At 45.1% G+C, this 14,818-nt stretch overlaps 1 protein-coding gene across 2 annotated transcripts in view; it reads left to right on the top strand.

Moving 5' to 3' along the window:
• The first annotated feature begins 482 nt into the window (after positions 1-482).
• The window catches only part of SLC39A1 (solute carrier family 39 member 1), a 47,071-nt gene continuing 32,735 nt past the window's right edge, over positions 483-14,818 (top strand). Inside the window, exons 1-3 of one of the 2 annotated variants that reach the window (XM_086947540.1) lie at positions 483-592; positions 11,094-11,393; positions 13,143-13,273. In XM_086947540.1, the coding sequence (XP_086803666.1) occupies positions 11,198-11,393; positions 13,143-13,273 (327 nt within the window). In that variant the 5' untranslated portion in view covers positions 483-592; positions 11,094-11,197. Of the gene's footprint in view, positions 593-637; positions 773-11,093; positions 11,394-13,142; positions 13,274-14,818 lie in introns of those variants that run through there. The other variant, XM_086947541.1, reaches the window with a different exon arrangement.

Raw genomic sequence — 14,818 nt, forward strand, 5'->3', positions numbered from 1 at the left:
TATTTGCGATTAGCGCAAATAAGGATTGTGTAGGAATCGCAAATCTTTTTGCGATTCCTACATGAATTCCGTTTTGCGAGTCTGTAATAGCAATTCCTTATGAATCGCTATTATAGACTCGTAAAAAGGGTCTATGATGAATCAGGCTGTTATCCCAGTGCCGTACCGATTGTCTCCCAGCGCCCTAGATTGCGACAGTTTCCAGATCTGTCCTATTACTTACCGGTGCCTCATGTACTGCTGGCAGGCTACCTCCATCAAGAACAGGCACTGGAGGCCCCGAGTGGACCTATTTTAAAAACATTTCCTACCAAAACAAAACTAAGCAATCACTTCCGGATCACGTGGCAGTCAAGTCTCTTCCATACGAAGGGACCGCCTTTAATAGGCGGGTCTTCCCTTTTACTAGCCAATGGGAGGCCGCGCAATTACCCGGCAGCGCCTAACACCGCCCCTAGTGGTGTCACTTATTTGTAAACTAACTTTCTGATTGGCTTTCTTTGCCGTTCGATCAGAATCATTTTAATAATAAGTGGAAGTAAGTAGAGCACAAGGCAGAAAGTGTTTGGGTTTCCTCCACGAGTGATAGAAGGTAAGTCTCGTTTTTTTCGGGAAAGCCTCGGTTAAACAGTGTGTTATTTCCGGCGGTGCCTCGGTCTGTCCATCTGTGCCCTCTCGGCGGTGTGTGTGTTTTAAGCCCACCTAACGCTGTGGCTGAACTTCTGGGAGGAAGGTTCGGGACACTCCGGGAGCTGGGAGAGGACTCTTCACTGTAAGTCTGGGAGTTGTAAGAGTCCATCTGGGTTCAAATAATCGACGCAACAAAAGCGCAAAAAAGGAGAAGTTACAACAGGGCGGGGGTACGTAGAGTTTTAATTTCGAGCAAAAATAGTAATTTGTGTGGTTGATAGAAGGAACGAAAAGCAGACGTGGGCTTAATGTAAATATTAGCATTTTCTCTGGAGCAGGCGGCCCTAAGAGGACAATGTGTTCCATGTTTACTAACATTTAGGAGCAGTGAAGGGGGCATTTAGGAAAAGATGATGGGGGAATTAAGTTCCCGATTGACTTGCGTGGAGGTTCCTTTTTAGAAAATGAATGACATTTTGCATAAAAGTATTGACTTATTGCCAAATCAGAAGTGTTAGTATGTATGATACATAGTATTGTGCACTGTTTTCGTCCAGTGCTTTAAAGCAATAGTTTTGTTAAAGCTTGGGGAAATTCGGTTTACAAAAACGACCAGAAAAGAACCTTAAGACGTCACTAAATAATCAAGAGATGTTCCTACATATATATGCCCATCATGATGGTTTTAGAGCTGTATTCACATCTTTTTTTTATCTTTCACAAATTAATGTTAGGGCATTTTGGGATAACAAAAGGGTGTGTTACTTTCTGTATCTATGAATTCTGAGTGTTATTTAATATAAGGAGTTTGAACTACTTGCAGAGAAAAACTGTGATCAAAACGACCGTTTTGAAGATTTTCTATTGTTCTTTCATGCACCTCGAAATATCTTTTTTCATATCTCTGTGCATGAAGTGTACTAATATTCACACTGATGAGCAGAAACCAACTTTTTATGCCTAATACTGAAGTGTACCACGTTTTTTGATGTTGTTCACCAATATACACACCGATAGTGTGCTATTTTGAACATTGTTGTACAATGGCGAATACATGTATGCTGTTTGTTACTAGAAATGATCCAATGGGGGCTTGTGTTTTATTTTTATTCATTTTTTTTAGTTTGTTTAAAAAAATAATTTAAATGGAACGTAAATGTATTTGATTAATATATGGAAGACTTGAAATGTTCCAAGCTCGTCCCTTATTTGTATGGGTGATAGAAGAAGCAAAAGAAAACAAAATGTTTCAAACACAACCCTCTGTATAGTAAAGCACATTTGAGTCCTTCATTAGATTGACGGTATTATAGGTTTGGTGTTTTCCGTCATGATGTGCGAAAGAAAATTATGCTTGTTGGAGAGGTACATCAGTGCCAGGATTTCTAATAAAGGACCGTTGAAGGAAAGCAAGGCTCATGTGTCCACCATGCTAATGTAGTAAGCTAATATTACCAAGGGAACTTGCTGCTGAAAATTAGCAACCTATGAGTGTACCAGTTTTTTCTTTAGGTAATATATTCTAGAAGCTCTGAATGGATTGGCATTTATCGCACAAGCTAATGCTAGCCCAATGATGACCCCCTTAACCCGCTTCCTTTGCTTCTCAGTGGTTTTGCTTGTTCTGCTCCCCAACGACCAGGAAACCAAATTGCTGAAGGTGCAACTCTCCTTCCTAAATTCTGCTTCCTGATCGCAGACCTTGACTTCCATCTCTCCCCCCGCCCCTTTCACGCCTTCATTTTTGCTTGTGTGTATTACTGCTGAGTGTCATATCGGGTCAGTGGCCATGCTATTTTTTATATGTATGGTCCCCTTTTTTTCAGCTGTGCTCCTGACCCTGTCCCACAACATTGTGTCAATGCTTTAGTGTGTTTTTTTTCTCTACCCTGCTCACAGGTCCTCCCTTCACACCGCTGTCCCCATTTTGTATTGGCAGTCACAGGTTGTTTTTGTACTCGTCCCCGTGATGTCTTCTGACTACGATCTCAAGAACTCCCATACATCCGCTGGCGGACTCTGGGTAGTTGTGGCTGCCTCTTTCAGAACCACACAAGCCTTTTGTGTTGCATTGGTGGTAGTGGGTTGTTGGTTTTTTCTCTTAAAAAAAACAAACATTTTTGTTACATTTTTTGTTTTGTCTGGGTAGGAACAAAGTATGCACCACAGCACTCATACACCATAACTCAAATTGGCCTGCTGCTATCATACACTGAGGTCTTCTAGCAGTGGAACTGCTCCCCTTTTACAGGGTGCATACTTGGTTCAGTTGAATTGACATGCTCCTTGGTGCTCCTATACACTGTGGTTTTCCAATACTATAACATCTCCCTATTTAAGGGGTACATATTTGGTTCAGTCAAATAGTCCTGCCATTTGCTGCTGTTAGGCACCAAGGCCATATTGCACTAGAAACTTTTTGATATCAATACCCTACTCTTGTCTGGCCCATCATATATACCGTGCAATCGTAGAAGATGCTGACTTGTACAGTTTCTTGATATCAGTAAGAACCTGTCGCTCACCCGGCGATGGATGTCCTCAGTCATTGCTTCGCATGACTTATTGCAACAAACCTCTCATAGCTTAGGGGTAAGCAGGGTATGAAACTACATAAGCGTTACACTTGGTCAGTCTGGATATTTGGAAGGTGACCCCATCCGCGGTACAGGTTCGTCCCGTAATGTTTAAGGCTCTGACTTTAGAGACTTGCCGACAAGATACCAGTCCTAACCTAACAACATAGCCAGTTTTGCCAATATCTCCTCCCTGGTGAGATTTCAATTACTAGGCCAGGACAAAAACAAATTCAAAACCTTATTAACATCCCAAAAAACTGAATACCTCGGTTCCAGGGCAGGGACAACCGGATTCCTCTGACCAATTTCCGGACCAGCAGATGTTCACCTATTAGGTGGCCATAAATGGAAAGTAGTGACTGACCTATAAGCCAAGCTTTCTGTGGCAAGAGAAGCCGGAGGATTCAGGATATGGACAGCATCTGTCCCCATGGAATCCAAGCATCTCTGCGGACACCAACCCACCCAGCGAGACCAGGCCAATTGTTATTATTTGATTGTGCTATCATCCCAGGCTCTGGAGAGGAGGTCCGCAGCATCTTGTGAACGGCCTGGGACTTGCCATTGTGTCCTGTTATCCTCCATGCCATAAGTTGTGAAGTACCCTGTAGAAGCAGATGGTGGGGATTCCTGGAGGGATCCCCTGAGGAGACCCTGAAACCGGTAGACAGATTGGAAAATCTCGAAAGTTCCATCAGAACCTGAAACCAAACTTAAGACCTCCAAATCGCCTTTGCCTTAGTCCAACATCACACCACGAAGAAGCCAGCCATCCGCTCAAGGCAATTGATGTGTAAGGATTATTCTGAAGTGGACCATCTGCCTCCGGTGACAAAGTACCCATATCGTGCCCCCCAGCCCGTGCCACTGGTGTCCGCTTCTATCACTAAATTCAGTTGTGAACCAAAAATAGCTAATCCGTTTCAGAATTCCATATGGGTGAGCCACCAGTGAAGCTTGCCTTTGGCGTCATTTGACAGGGGAACCTGCTGAGAGTATGTGAGACTCTTGAGGTGAGAAGCCTTCAGGTGTTGGAGGACCCTATAAAGCAAAGGTCCTGGAAATATGGCCTATATCGAGCCATAGAGGAGTTCCACTTTCCTTGCGATTTGTCAGAGAGATGTGACCGGCTTGGCTATGTTGGGATGAGGATGGATTTGGCCCCATTGGTAATGTACCCCAGGGGCTGGAGATGGTTGACTGTTCTCCACAGATGGGCCAACAGTATCCTCAGTTATTGGTCCATGAAGAGAATGTTGTCTAAATACACAATCCTGTGGATACCCCCGGCCCCTAGGGGTTCCACCGCCGGTTTCAGGACCTTGGTAAAGAACCAAGGGGCAGAGGAGAGCCTGAAAGGGAAGGTCATGAACTCTAAGGTCTGGAGTCTCCATTGTAACTACAAGAACTGACGATGAAGCTGGTATATCAGGATGGTCAAGCAGGCGTCCTTGAGAACCAGATGCACCAGCCAATCGTTGAGTCTCAGAAGGTCCCAGAGGAGATTAATCCCCTACATTTAGGAGTGATTGAAGACCAACCGTACGTTGAATTTCTGTAAGTTGATTACAGGACGTGGACCCCAGTCAGCTTGGTCATCAGGAAAAGGTTTCTGAGGAAGCCCGTGGGATGGACAGTCAGTGGAGTGATAGCCCTTTGGAGAGTAAGTTTGTGACCTCCAGGTTGATCAGAGCGGCCTTCGTGTTGGAGAAGAATAGTGTTCGGGTAGGGATGAAAGGGGGAGCCGTAGAACTCTATGTGGAAGCCCTGAATTGTTTGGAAGATCTAGAGATCCGAAGTCCCCACCCTCCAGTTGTGAACAAAGTGTGCTAGTCTTTCCCCCCTCCCCCCCCCATCCCACCCAGCTTGTTGTGAGAATGAAGGTATACACTCACCATGGGTGAGGGTGGTGTTACCACCACTTCTTGATCTGCCTCCGCATCCTCTGGTGGGCTAGAAGCCCCGGAACCTGAATGTGTCTTGCCATTGGCCCGCTTTGAGCTATGACCCCTCCTAGAGCAGCGGTCTTCAAACTGTGTAGCGCGCCTCCCTGGGGGTCTGGGACTGCATTCCCATGGGCGGCGCAAATGCCTGGGTAAATAAGTGTAAATGTAAATTGCCTGGAAGTGTAGACTTCTTTATTTGGCGTATTTCCAGGCCGCTTTCATTTACAAACAGGCTTGAAGTGTAAAGTATAAAAATTGTGCTATGGGGGCTGGGGTCATCGATTGTGATGACTGGGTCAAAGAGGTGGCTAAGAAGAACTACGTATTCTGTAAGGATTTTATTGTATATGCAGTTATGTGGGCTAAAAAGTAACCCACACACAATGAAATAAAAAATGAATGCAAGTTAAACTTCCTGTTATTCTGGACAAATCACTTAATTTCCTGTGCCTACAAATGAATGTGACCTTGTGTGATGTAATTGGTGCTCATGTAAAGTGCTGTGATATCTCGGGTCATATTTGCGCTATATAAAACTACCCCAAAAAAATCTATTTTTGTGCCAAATATGATATCTCAATTGGTTAATGTGATCACTGGTGTGTGTGTGTCTCTGCCTGTCTGTCTGTCAATCACATCAGACCGGCTCAGAATTGTACCCCAGTTGCCGCTGTGTGGAATATTTACTTATTTATTTATAGTGTTATGAAGTCCCAGCCTGTGACAGAAAGCACTGTGAATACGTAAGTCATTATTAATTCGTAATGGCAGAGGAGATACGCAAAAGGAACAAGATCCAAGGGTTGTGTCGAAGATATGGCCCAGAAGAGGGGGCACTATGTGGGGGGGGCTCGCTTTTTCATTTACAAATGAACCGAGACCACGTCCTCTGAGAGATGCCCCCTAGAAAGGGTGTAGTATGTTGGGCCTTTTTTTTAAAGGGGCCATTTCAATTATTAGTGTAACATGTACTGATTGATTCATGTATATCTGTGACCAGTCTTTTAGCCACGAAAATAAAACTCTCTCTCTTGCTCCGCTCTCCTTCTCCCTCTCTTTTTTTCTCTCTCTTGCTCTTTCTCTCTCCCTCTCTCCTTCTTTCTCTCTCTTGCTCTCTCTCGCTCCCTCTCTCTATTGCTCTCCCGCTCTCTTCCTCCCCCTCCCTACTTTCTCTCTCTTCCTCCTTCTCTCTCTCTCTCTCTCTCTCTCTCTCTCTCTCTCTCTCTCTCTCTCTCTCTCTCTCTCTCTGCTTCTTTCTCTCACTTTCCCCTTTTCTCTCTCTCTGCTTCTTTCTCTCACTTTCCCCTTTTCTCTCTTCTCTCTCTCTCTCTCTCTCTCTCTCTCTCTCTGCTTCTTTCTCTCACTTTCCCCTTTTCTCTCTCTTCTCTCTGACTTTCTCCTTTCTCTCTCTCTCTCTCTTCTCTCTCACTTTCTGCTTCTTTCTCTCACTTTCCCCTTTTCTCTCTTCTCTCTCACTTTCTCCTTTCTCTCTCTCTCTCTCTCACTTTCGGCTTCTTTCTCTCACTTTCCCCTTTTCTCTCTTCCCTCTCACTTTCTCCTTCCTTTCTCTCTCTCTCTCTCTCTCTCTCTCTCTCTCTCTCTCTCTCTTCTCTTTCACTTTCTGCTTCTTTCTCTCACTTTCCCCTTTTCTCTCCTCTCTCACTTTCTCCTTTCTCTCTCTCTCTCTCTCTCTCTCTCTTTCTGCTTCTTTCTCTCACTTTCCCCTTTTCTCTCTCTTCCTCCTTCTCTCTCTCTCTCTCTCTCTCTCTCTCTGCTTCTTTCTCTCACTTTCCCCTTTTCTCTCTCTCTGCTTCTTTCTCTCACTTTCCCCTTTTCTCTCTTCTCTCTCTCTCTCTCTCTCTCTCTCTCTGCTTCTTTCTCTCACTTTCCCCTTTTCTCTCTCTTCTCTCTGACTTTCTCCTTTCTCTCTCTCTCTCTCTCTCTCTCTCTCTCTCTCTCTCTCTCTCTCTTCTCTCGCTCTTCTCTCTCACTTTCTGCTTCTTTCTCTCACTTTCCCCTTTTCTCTCTTCTCTCTCACTTTCTCCTTTCTCTCTCTCTCTCTCACTTTCTGCTTCTTTCTCTCACTTTCCCCTTTTCTCTCTCTTCCCTCTCACTTTCTCCTTCCTTTCTCTCTCTCTCTCTCTCTCTCTCTCTCTCTCTCTCTCTCTCTCTCTTCTCTTTCACTTTCTGCTTCTTTCTCTCACTTTCCCATTTTCTCTCCTCTCTCACTTTCTCCTCTCTCTCTCTCTCTCTCTCTCTCTCTCTCTCTCTCTCTCTTCTTTCTGCTTCTTTCTCTCACTTTCCCCTTTTCTCTCTCACTTTCTCCTCTCTCTCTCTCTCTCTCTCTCTCTCTCTCTCTCTCTCTCTCTCTCTCTTCTCTTTCACTTTCTGCTTCTTTCTCTCACTTTCCGCTTTTCTCTCTCTTCTCTCTCTATCTCTTCCTCTCCTTCTCTCGCTTTCCTCTCTCCCTTCTTCTCTCGCTTTCCCCTCTCCCTCCTATTCCTGCGTAGCTCCTCCACGGCGCCTGGTTTGCATGAGTCAGGCTGTGCACTAGCCCTTACCAGTAGTTGCAAGTTTACCAGCGGGCTGAGTTACTGGACTTGACGTCACGCGGCCTGCACTTGAACTGCTAGACGCCGGGCTCGAGTTTCCTGGAAGCCGGTGAGCCCTTTCCTCATGAGGGGGCGCATTGTTGCCGAGGATCCCGTGACGCAGCGTGACTCCCAGGGTTTTCGAGATCGGAGGCCTGATGCGTGCAGCTGTTCTGTTAACATGACCCATTTCTGAAGAATGCTTGCCTTGTGGATACTGCTCGAGGCAGTGAAACCGGTGGCTGCCAATAGTGCCCGTGGAGGGAGCTTCTGTACGAGGGGACTTGCTCGCTCTGTGGGGCTTGTTGTCAGGGAGTGAGTGAAGAAGGCTGAGAGACCTATTGATACCTAGAAATGTAAAGTGCAGAGCAGCCAGGGGGTCCAAGTCCCCTCTGGCGAACTCAGAAAATTCTGACTTTTTTGACGATATAGTGCTTCTTCTTGACTTTCTAGTGTAAGCCCGGCGTGGAAGGATTTCCTAGACTAAACAACATTATTCCCAGTAACCAGTTAACACTGGACTAACTTTGGTTCCCAGAGCAGCGCCCCTCCGGGCTTTTAGCGTTTCAAAGCCTCGTCAAGGGTAGTAAGCACTACATAAATAGAAATTATAATACAACTTAACTAGGGTTAAAAAAAATCTCTGCAAACAAATTCCTGTTGGCTAAAAAGCAAGTGGTGGCTTAAGGTCCAAACAGGGCATGGGGCTACTTGGCAGCAGTGATGGTTTTTAGAAGTACTAGATTATTTATTTCTGGAGTTTTGTAAAGCGTTTTTATCAAATGGTCACTTCATTTTGTGTGTGTAAAGGAAGCTCGAACTAGTGCCATACAAATGTGTACATGGAATTGTGTGGTGGCGCAGGCGTGTGCAATTGGACATGTTCTTGACTGGTAGCCCTCAACATTTGAACAGTGACAACACACAGGCCTGGGTTATAAAAGGCATGCCTGTGAACAAGATCTACAAAGACATGGGGGGTATGTGTGTATTTTAAAGAGGTAGTAAGAGCTGTGCAATTTTTTAGAGTTTGGGATAGTGCCTACTGTTAAATTACACCTAAAAATGTGATAATAATTATACGAGCAATCAAAGTTGTCAACCTGAGGCGAACCAAATGTGGGCCTGTTTCTACTTGTAGCCGCCTACTGTTCCAAGAGTACAACACCTCAGGTTGAGGACTGGACTTCTCAGATGGTGGCTATTTTCTCAAAGAATAATCGGTTGTCCGTTTCTTGAGCAGAATGTATTTCAAGGGGTAAAAAGAGGAACTGTACAGCTAATATGAGTTCCTCAAATCTGAATAGTCTCTTCTGAATTGTCTCTTCTAAATTGTGTCCGGCAAGTTACTGCCTCTTTCACGTTCTTTTCTCTTTCCTATTTGTCTCTCCTAGAGCCATCACTCTCCCCACCTGTCCATTTTCTTCTCCCAATCTCCTCCAGTCTCTGTTTCTTCGCCTTCCTTCTCTGTCCTCTCCTCCATCATTGACCATTGTGTTCATCAGCCTTCTCTCTGACCACCTTCCTTCCTCACCGTAATCCTCCCTCAACAGCCTCATCCTTTGCCTCCACCCTACTCCTCTTCTTCTACTTACCTGTTATCACCCTCCTCTCAGTACTTGCCTCCCCATTGCCCTACTCCCATCAAACACTTTGCTCGTTATCCTGATCCATCATCTCTCACACGGAAAGGAACATTGAATTCACGTATTGGGTAGCTGTCCCATCACGACTGAAGACGTCAGGATTTATCAAGATCCGACTGGGGAACGATATGGTACAAATGTCGTGGCTCTGTCACTAAGCCTGGATGAAGAACAACTGTGAACTTTACTTATTTGGGCCACGATTACCCATTGATGAATGCCATTAGGAGCGCAAATTTTTTCTATTGAACTGGGACTGCGTTTAAAAACATCCGGGCTAACACCTAACCACAAGAGAGACGTATTTTCATGGAAACTTTACAATCTTGGGTCTTGGAATAATCAATCAAAGCCTTGAAAAAGCCCTGTGGGCGAAACGTGCGTCAGCTGCTGTGGTGCTATTTGTGAACTGTGAAAATTAAAAGCAGACATCAATACAGAAGACTTGATTGGATTACTTTACTTCTTTCTTTGTGACATTACGGATCCTTAGTATTCAGGGTGTTGTGACACTGCTAGACTGATTGAAGAAATACCTATACGTTTTTTTGGATTACAGAAATAATGATATTGGTGTGCTCAGGTGTTTTGTGTTTACTGATCCATCATCCTACTTCCTCAGTCTCCTTTTTTTCATCCTCTTTCATCCATCTCTCAAAATATCTTTATCTTTTCTACTTTATCACACTCGTGACCCTCCTACTCCTCTCTAATCCACTGTCATTTACTTCTTTTTCCTTCTACTCACGCTTTTACTCGTATGTCATCCATCTCTTTCCTTCTGCTACATGGTGTCTCTTTAGCAAGGTGTGATGGGAACTTGAGTTGGTCTCTTCATAGAGCAGGAGGGTCACAGGTACCTTCTAACATGCACGGTCACAGCCACCATCCTGACTGATGCTCCACCTGGCACAGGCACCTCAGGTAGCCGAGGGCATTGATGTTACTCATGAAAGTTAAACAATTTATCTCAGAAAGTGAGGCTGCAGGCACAGGTGAACTATTAAGAAAAAATACAAAAGCTGTTTTTCTGATTGTAAATGGGCTTTGGGAAGGCCATGAAGCTGCCTTGAGAGGGCCCACGCCTCAATCTAAAACCGTGCCTGTGCCCCTTTGTGGTTTTCACAGTCCCTCTCCTCTTACTTACCGTACTTCCTTTGTCCCATCAGACTGGTCTTTCCTGGTTTGCTGGTCACAGTCCAACATCACAAATGTAATCCTTTCTTAGACAGCCTCACAGGTTGCATTGAGGTAGAGGGTTTTCTAAGAGCAAGAAAAGGATTGGGGACTGGGAGTCTCCCTAGTGTGTATGCTCTTTCAGATTGCTAAATACCTCATTCCAATTTCCAGACACCTCTCTCGTCCCACAGATCCTCCCTTCCATCCTGCAACCTGTTCACACCTTCCTACCACCACAGGTTCTTTCGCTCACCTTGTATCCTTTCGTCTCGGAAGACTTGTCCCTGTTTTTAGGCCTAGTTCTGACAGACCATCCTCTCATCACCCGTCTCCTACATACTACCCGCCGTACACAGCCTGCCTTTTGTGCGGCTCAGCTGCCCACACCTTTCGCCCTTCGCACCACCCTTTCCCTGCACTCGCACACCACTTAGATGTTTTCAGTGTGAGACCAGGCGGTATTTCTGGGTCTTCCTATCACGATGACCATGCCTAACGCTCCACTGTCCTATTTCCTTGCAGGATGACGGTCCCTGGAGCCTGCAGCTTGCACACCCTGGCCATGCCGTAGCCGTGAAGGGGGCTCCACGTTCTGAGCAGTGACCGAAGAACCGACTCAGCCAGAAATGTTCTCCGAGCCGCCAGCTCCATCAGCCAGCCCTGCACCCATGGAGTGGAACCCAGGGCTAGAGTCTAGGTCGCAGTCGGTCCAGGACCTGGAGGTGAAGCTGGGGGCACTCGTATCCCTGCTGCTGCTGACCATCCTGTGTGGCCTCGTCCCCCTCTGCATCCTCCGGAGGCCTGGGTGCTCGTGCTCTGAAGGTAAGGTGGTCTGCAGGCCTTGAGTGGGTACATAAGGGACAGGGAGACCTCTTGTCTAGAGGGGTTGCAGTTAAGCATTGACACGGTAGATAGGGTGTTACAGCCGTCACTACATCCTAAGTGATTGAGTATGATTAGGAGGCATGGGTTGCAGCTGTTGTTGGAGCTCTTTAGAGCATCTTTAGCAATTGCTTTATTGCAGACCTGAAGAAAGGCATTTCACATGAGCTGCACAGATAGATAAATAATGACTGCCTTCACTGTGATCCTCTCCAGGAATGGTAGCAGAGGGATCCACCAGTAATTTGCAAGGTCATTGGAGTTCAGGTTGAATTTCTTCAGCAGTGATGGAATCGGTCCAATTTTAAAGGAGTTTGGGAAGGAACCTCATGTGAGGGAGGCAGTGACTTTTGAGCAGAAGGCGAGGGCTTCAATATTGATGTTCTATCTACAAAGCAGTGTTTGTTTTTCATATGTGATGGTCTTCAGCGATCATTGGCTACTTGGCAGATAATTAGGATTATGGTATTAAAGCAAGTCCATTTTGGATGCCTTACTCGGAGGGGTAGTCATGAAGGCTGCATCTGCATTATCAGATTGTGTTTGAGGCCTAACATGCAATGCTTTATAGTCTTGAGGAGTGCTCGTGCATCACTATTTCTTCTGACATTATGTGACCTGCCTGCTGTAGGGAAGCTCCAGACTGTATCACAGTGCAAATTGCTTGACATTCAAGAAGTGCAGCTTTGCTGGTTGTGGATCTCAGATGTCGTTGTGATGGCCTAGTTGATATTTTGCGAATGGTGTCTTGGCATCAGAAGGGACTAGGGAGGTTAGGCTTTTATGGACTACACTGGGATAGTTGCTTGACATTGGCTGCCCTCAACATTTTTGGTGAGGAATGGGGTAACGGGTATATGACCAGCCGAGTGCCTTCAAGTTGTAGCGGGGGATATCATGTGGGATTGTTCATAGAGAAACAGATGAAATCCAGGATGTTCCTTTTTATGTGTATAGACTGCATGACCAGCTACATGTTTTCAGCAGAGTCTCTTAGGCGGTTGAATGCATCTTTCACAGTTTGTGTTGAGGCCACACTTGGGGGTTGAAGTTGCTGTGGAAGATGTTGGCATACGTGGTGGAAGCTGTAATGACCTCTGACCACTCTGGTATGAGAGATGTGTTTTCTCTCCAGATGAATGGTGGATCAAAGTAAATGGAAAGGTGACCGTTTGCTTTGTTTCCAGCTTATTACAGCAAGTATGAACGACCACATTGTAATGCAATGTGTGAACAACGCATTCGTTGTGAACAGCCATGTTCTAGCCACGCCTCTAAGCAGTACAACCAAAGGTGCCTGTGGTTACTCCCATGCCCAAAGGGGTTTTGAAAACGTGCAACAGAGTCCAGCAGTGCAGGAGTATCTAACACAAGCTGGAAATGTACTCCGTGTAAAGTTCCCAGCTCACTCTAGCGTCCTCCATCTGACGAAATCTCTTCAACACATCCATGCATGCCTATGTAAAGGAAGCCGATACCATGTGACTTGCGGTGACAATGTGTGAGTTGACTGGGCAGAGCAATCTTTGAGTGTGAGGTTCAGTTAGGGAACTAATGCATGGATTTACTTTTAATTAGTGTTTTGTAGCCTCTAGATGCCAGTGATATACTCCATGAAGAGTAAGTTATTAGAACCTTGCCACCAACATACTGTTTTGTTGTATCAGCTTTTGTGTGGTTTTGTTGCAGACCGTCGCAGAAAGATCATTAGCCTATTAAGCTGCTTTGCCGGTGGCGTGTTCCTTGCTACCTGCCTCCTGGACCTGCTGCCGGATTACCTGTCCAGTATCAACAATGCCTTGGATGCTCTCAGTGTCACAGTGAGTGTTAATTGTTCACCAGTACTGCACCGTATGGGCTGATGCGTAATGCAAGGGACCTCTAGAGGCACTGAGATATGTGACGGGGGCGGGGTTTCCATCCTTTGGGTGGGTGCTGGGGTCAGGTGTTCATTCTTCACTGGGTGGTGGGGTGAGTGGTTTCATGCGATGCATATACATTGTTCACCTATCGAATCAGTGTAAATCTACTTTCTTCATATTTCACGCATCTAACCTTACCCCCTGCTTACCTGTGTCAGAAAATTCTGTTTATCTTCTTGCTGTGAAATGAAAACTAATCTGATTCATTGGACTTTACACTTTACATGCTGGGGTAGAGAATAATAATCTGTTGAAGTCTCTTTAAATGGCCGAAGGTTCAGCAGACATCCTGTAGCTGAAATTAAATTAAGATTTATAAAGCGCACTACTACCCGTAGGTGTCTAGGCGCTGACTCCGAGTCAGTCAGAAAGGGATGTTAGTGAAACCAGACATAACAAGTAGCCAAGAAGAACTAATTGAGATCTGTACTAGTTGTTAAACAGCCAAGTTTTAAGAGATTTACGAAAGGTAAGCAGGGTTTCAGTTTGAGAGGCATCGAGTTCCAAAGTTTGGCAGTGGCCACTGCAAAACTCTTGCCTCCTCAAGTGGTCCTCTTAATTTTAGGTACAACCAGATTAGCCTGGGAGGACGATCTTAAAGTCTTGGAGTAGTGTACCATTGAAAGAGCCTTAAAAGCTAAGCAAAGAGACTTAATCATTACCCGTTTTCTCACTGGGAGCCAGTGAAGTAATGGGAGAGATTGAGAGACCGACTGATGTTTTGGTATAGAAGCAGTCTGGCTGTTGCATTTTGGACCATTTGGAGCATATGCAGAGCTTTCTTGTGGGAAGTCAGAAAAAGCTCATTACAATAGTCTATTTATGAAAAGACCAGTGCAGTGATCACTTCCTTGCAAAGGTCCAATGGAATGAAGGGAAAAACCTTGCTAAGTGATTTAAACATAAAACAAGCATTTACAATGCAATGGTCTCGGCAATATTATAGGTAGAGCTATTGGTATTGCTCATTATTTTTGTATCTTTTTTGTATCCCTAAATAAATGGCATTGTCATTTGTATTGGCATTAGCTTTGTTTTTTGCATATGTGATAACTATTGCATTAGCAGAGAGAGTGAGGTAGTATAGAGAGTGAGGTAGTGAGATAGAGAGTGAGGTAGCAAAGAGTGAGGTAGTGAGGAAGAGGGATGTTGTGAGGTAGTGAGATATAAGCATAGAGTGATGTTGTGATGTAGTGAGATAGAGAAAGAGGTCGTGAAAGTGAGTTAGTGAGACAAGAGTGAGGTAGTGAGATAGAGAGTGATTGAGGTAGTGAGTTAGAGAAAGAGAGTGAAGTTGTGAGGTTGTGAGCTAGAGAGTGAGGTAGTGAGAGGGTGAGGTAGTGATGTTTTGAGAGCGAGAAATTGTGAGATAGTGAGGTAGTGGGATAGAGTGGAGTAGTGAAGTAGAGAGTTATGTAGTGAGAGATAGGTAGATAGAGAGTG

Source organism: Lissotriton vulgaris, chromosome 12 (assembly GCF_964263255.1).
Source record: "Lissotriton vulgaris chromosome 12, aLisVul1.2, whole genome shotgun sequence".
Lineage (NCBI taxonomy): Eukaryota > Metazoa > Chordata > Amphibia > Caudata > Salamandridae > Lissotriton > Lissotriton vulgaris.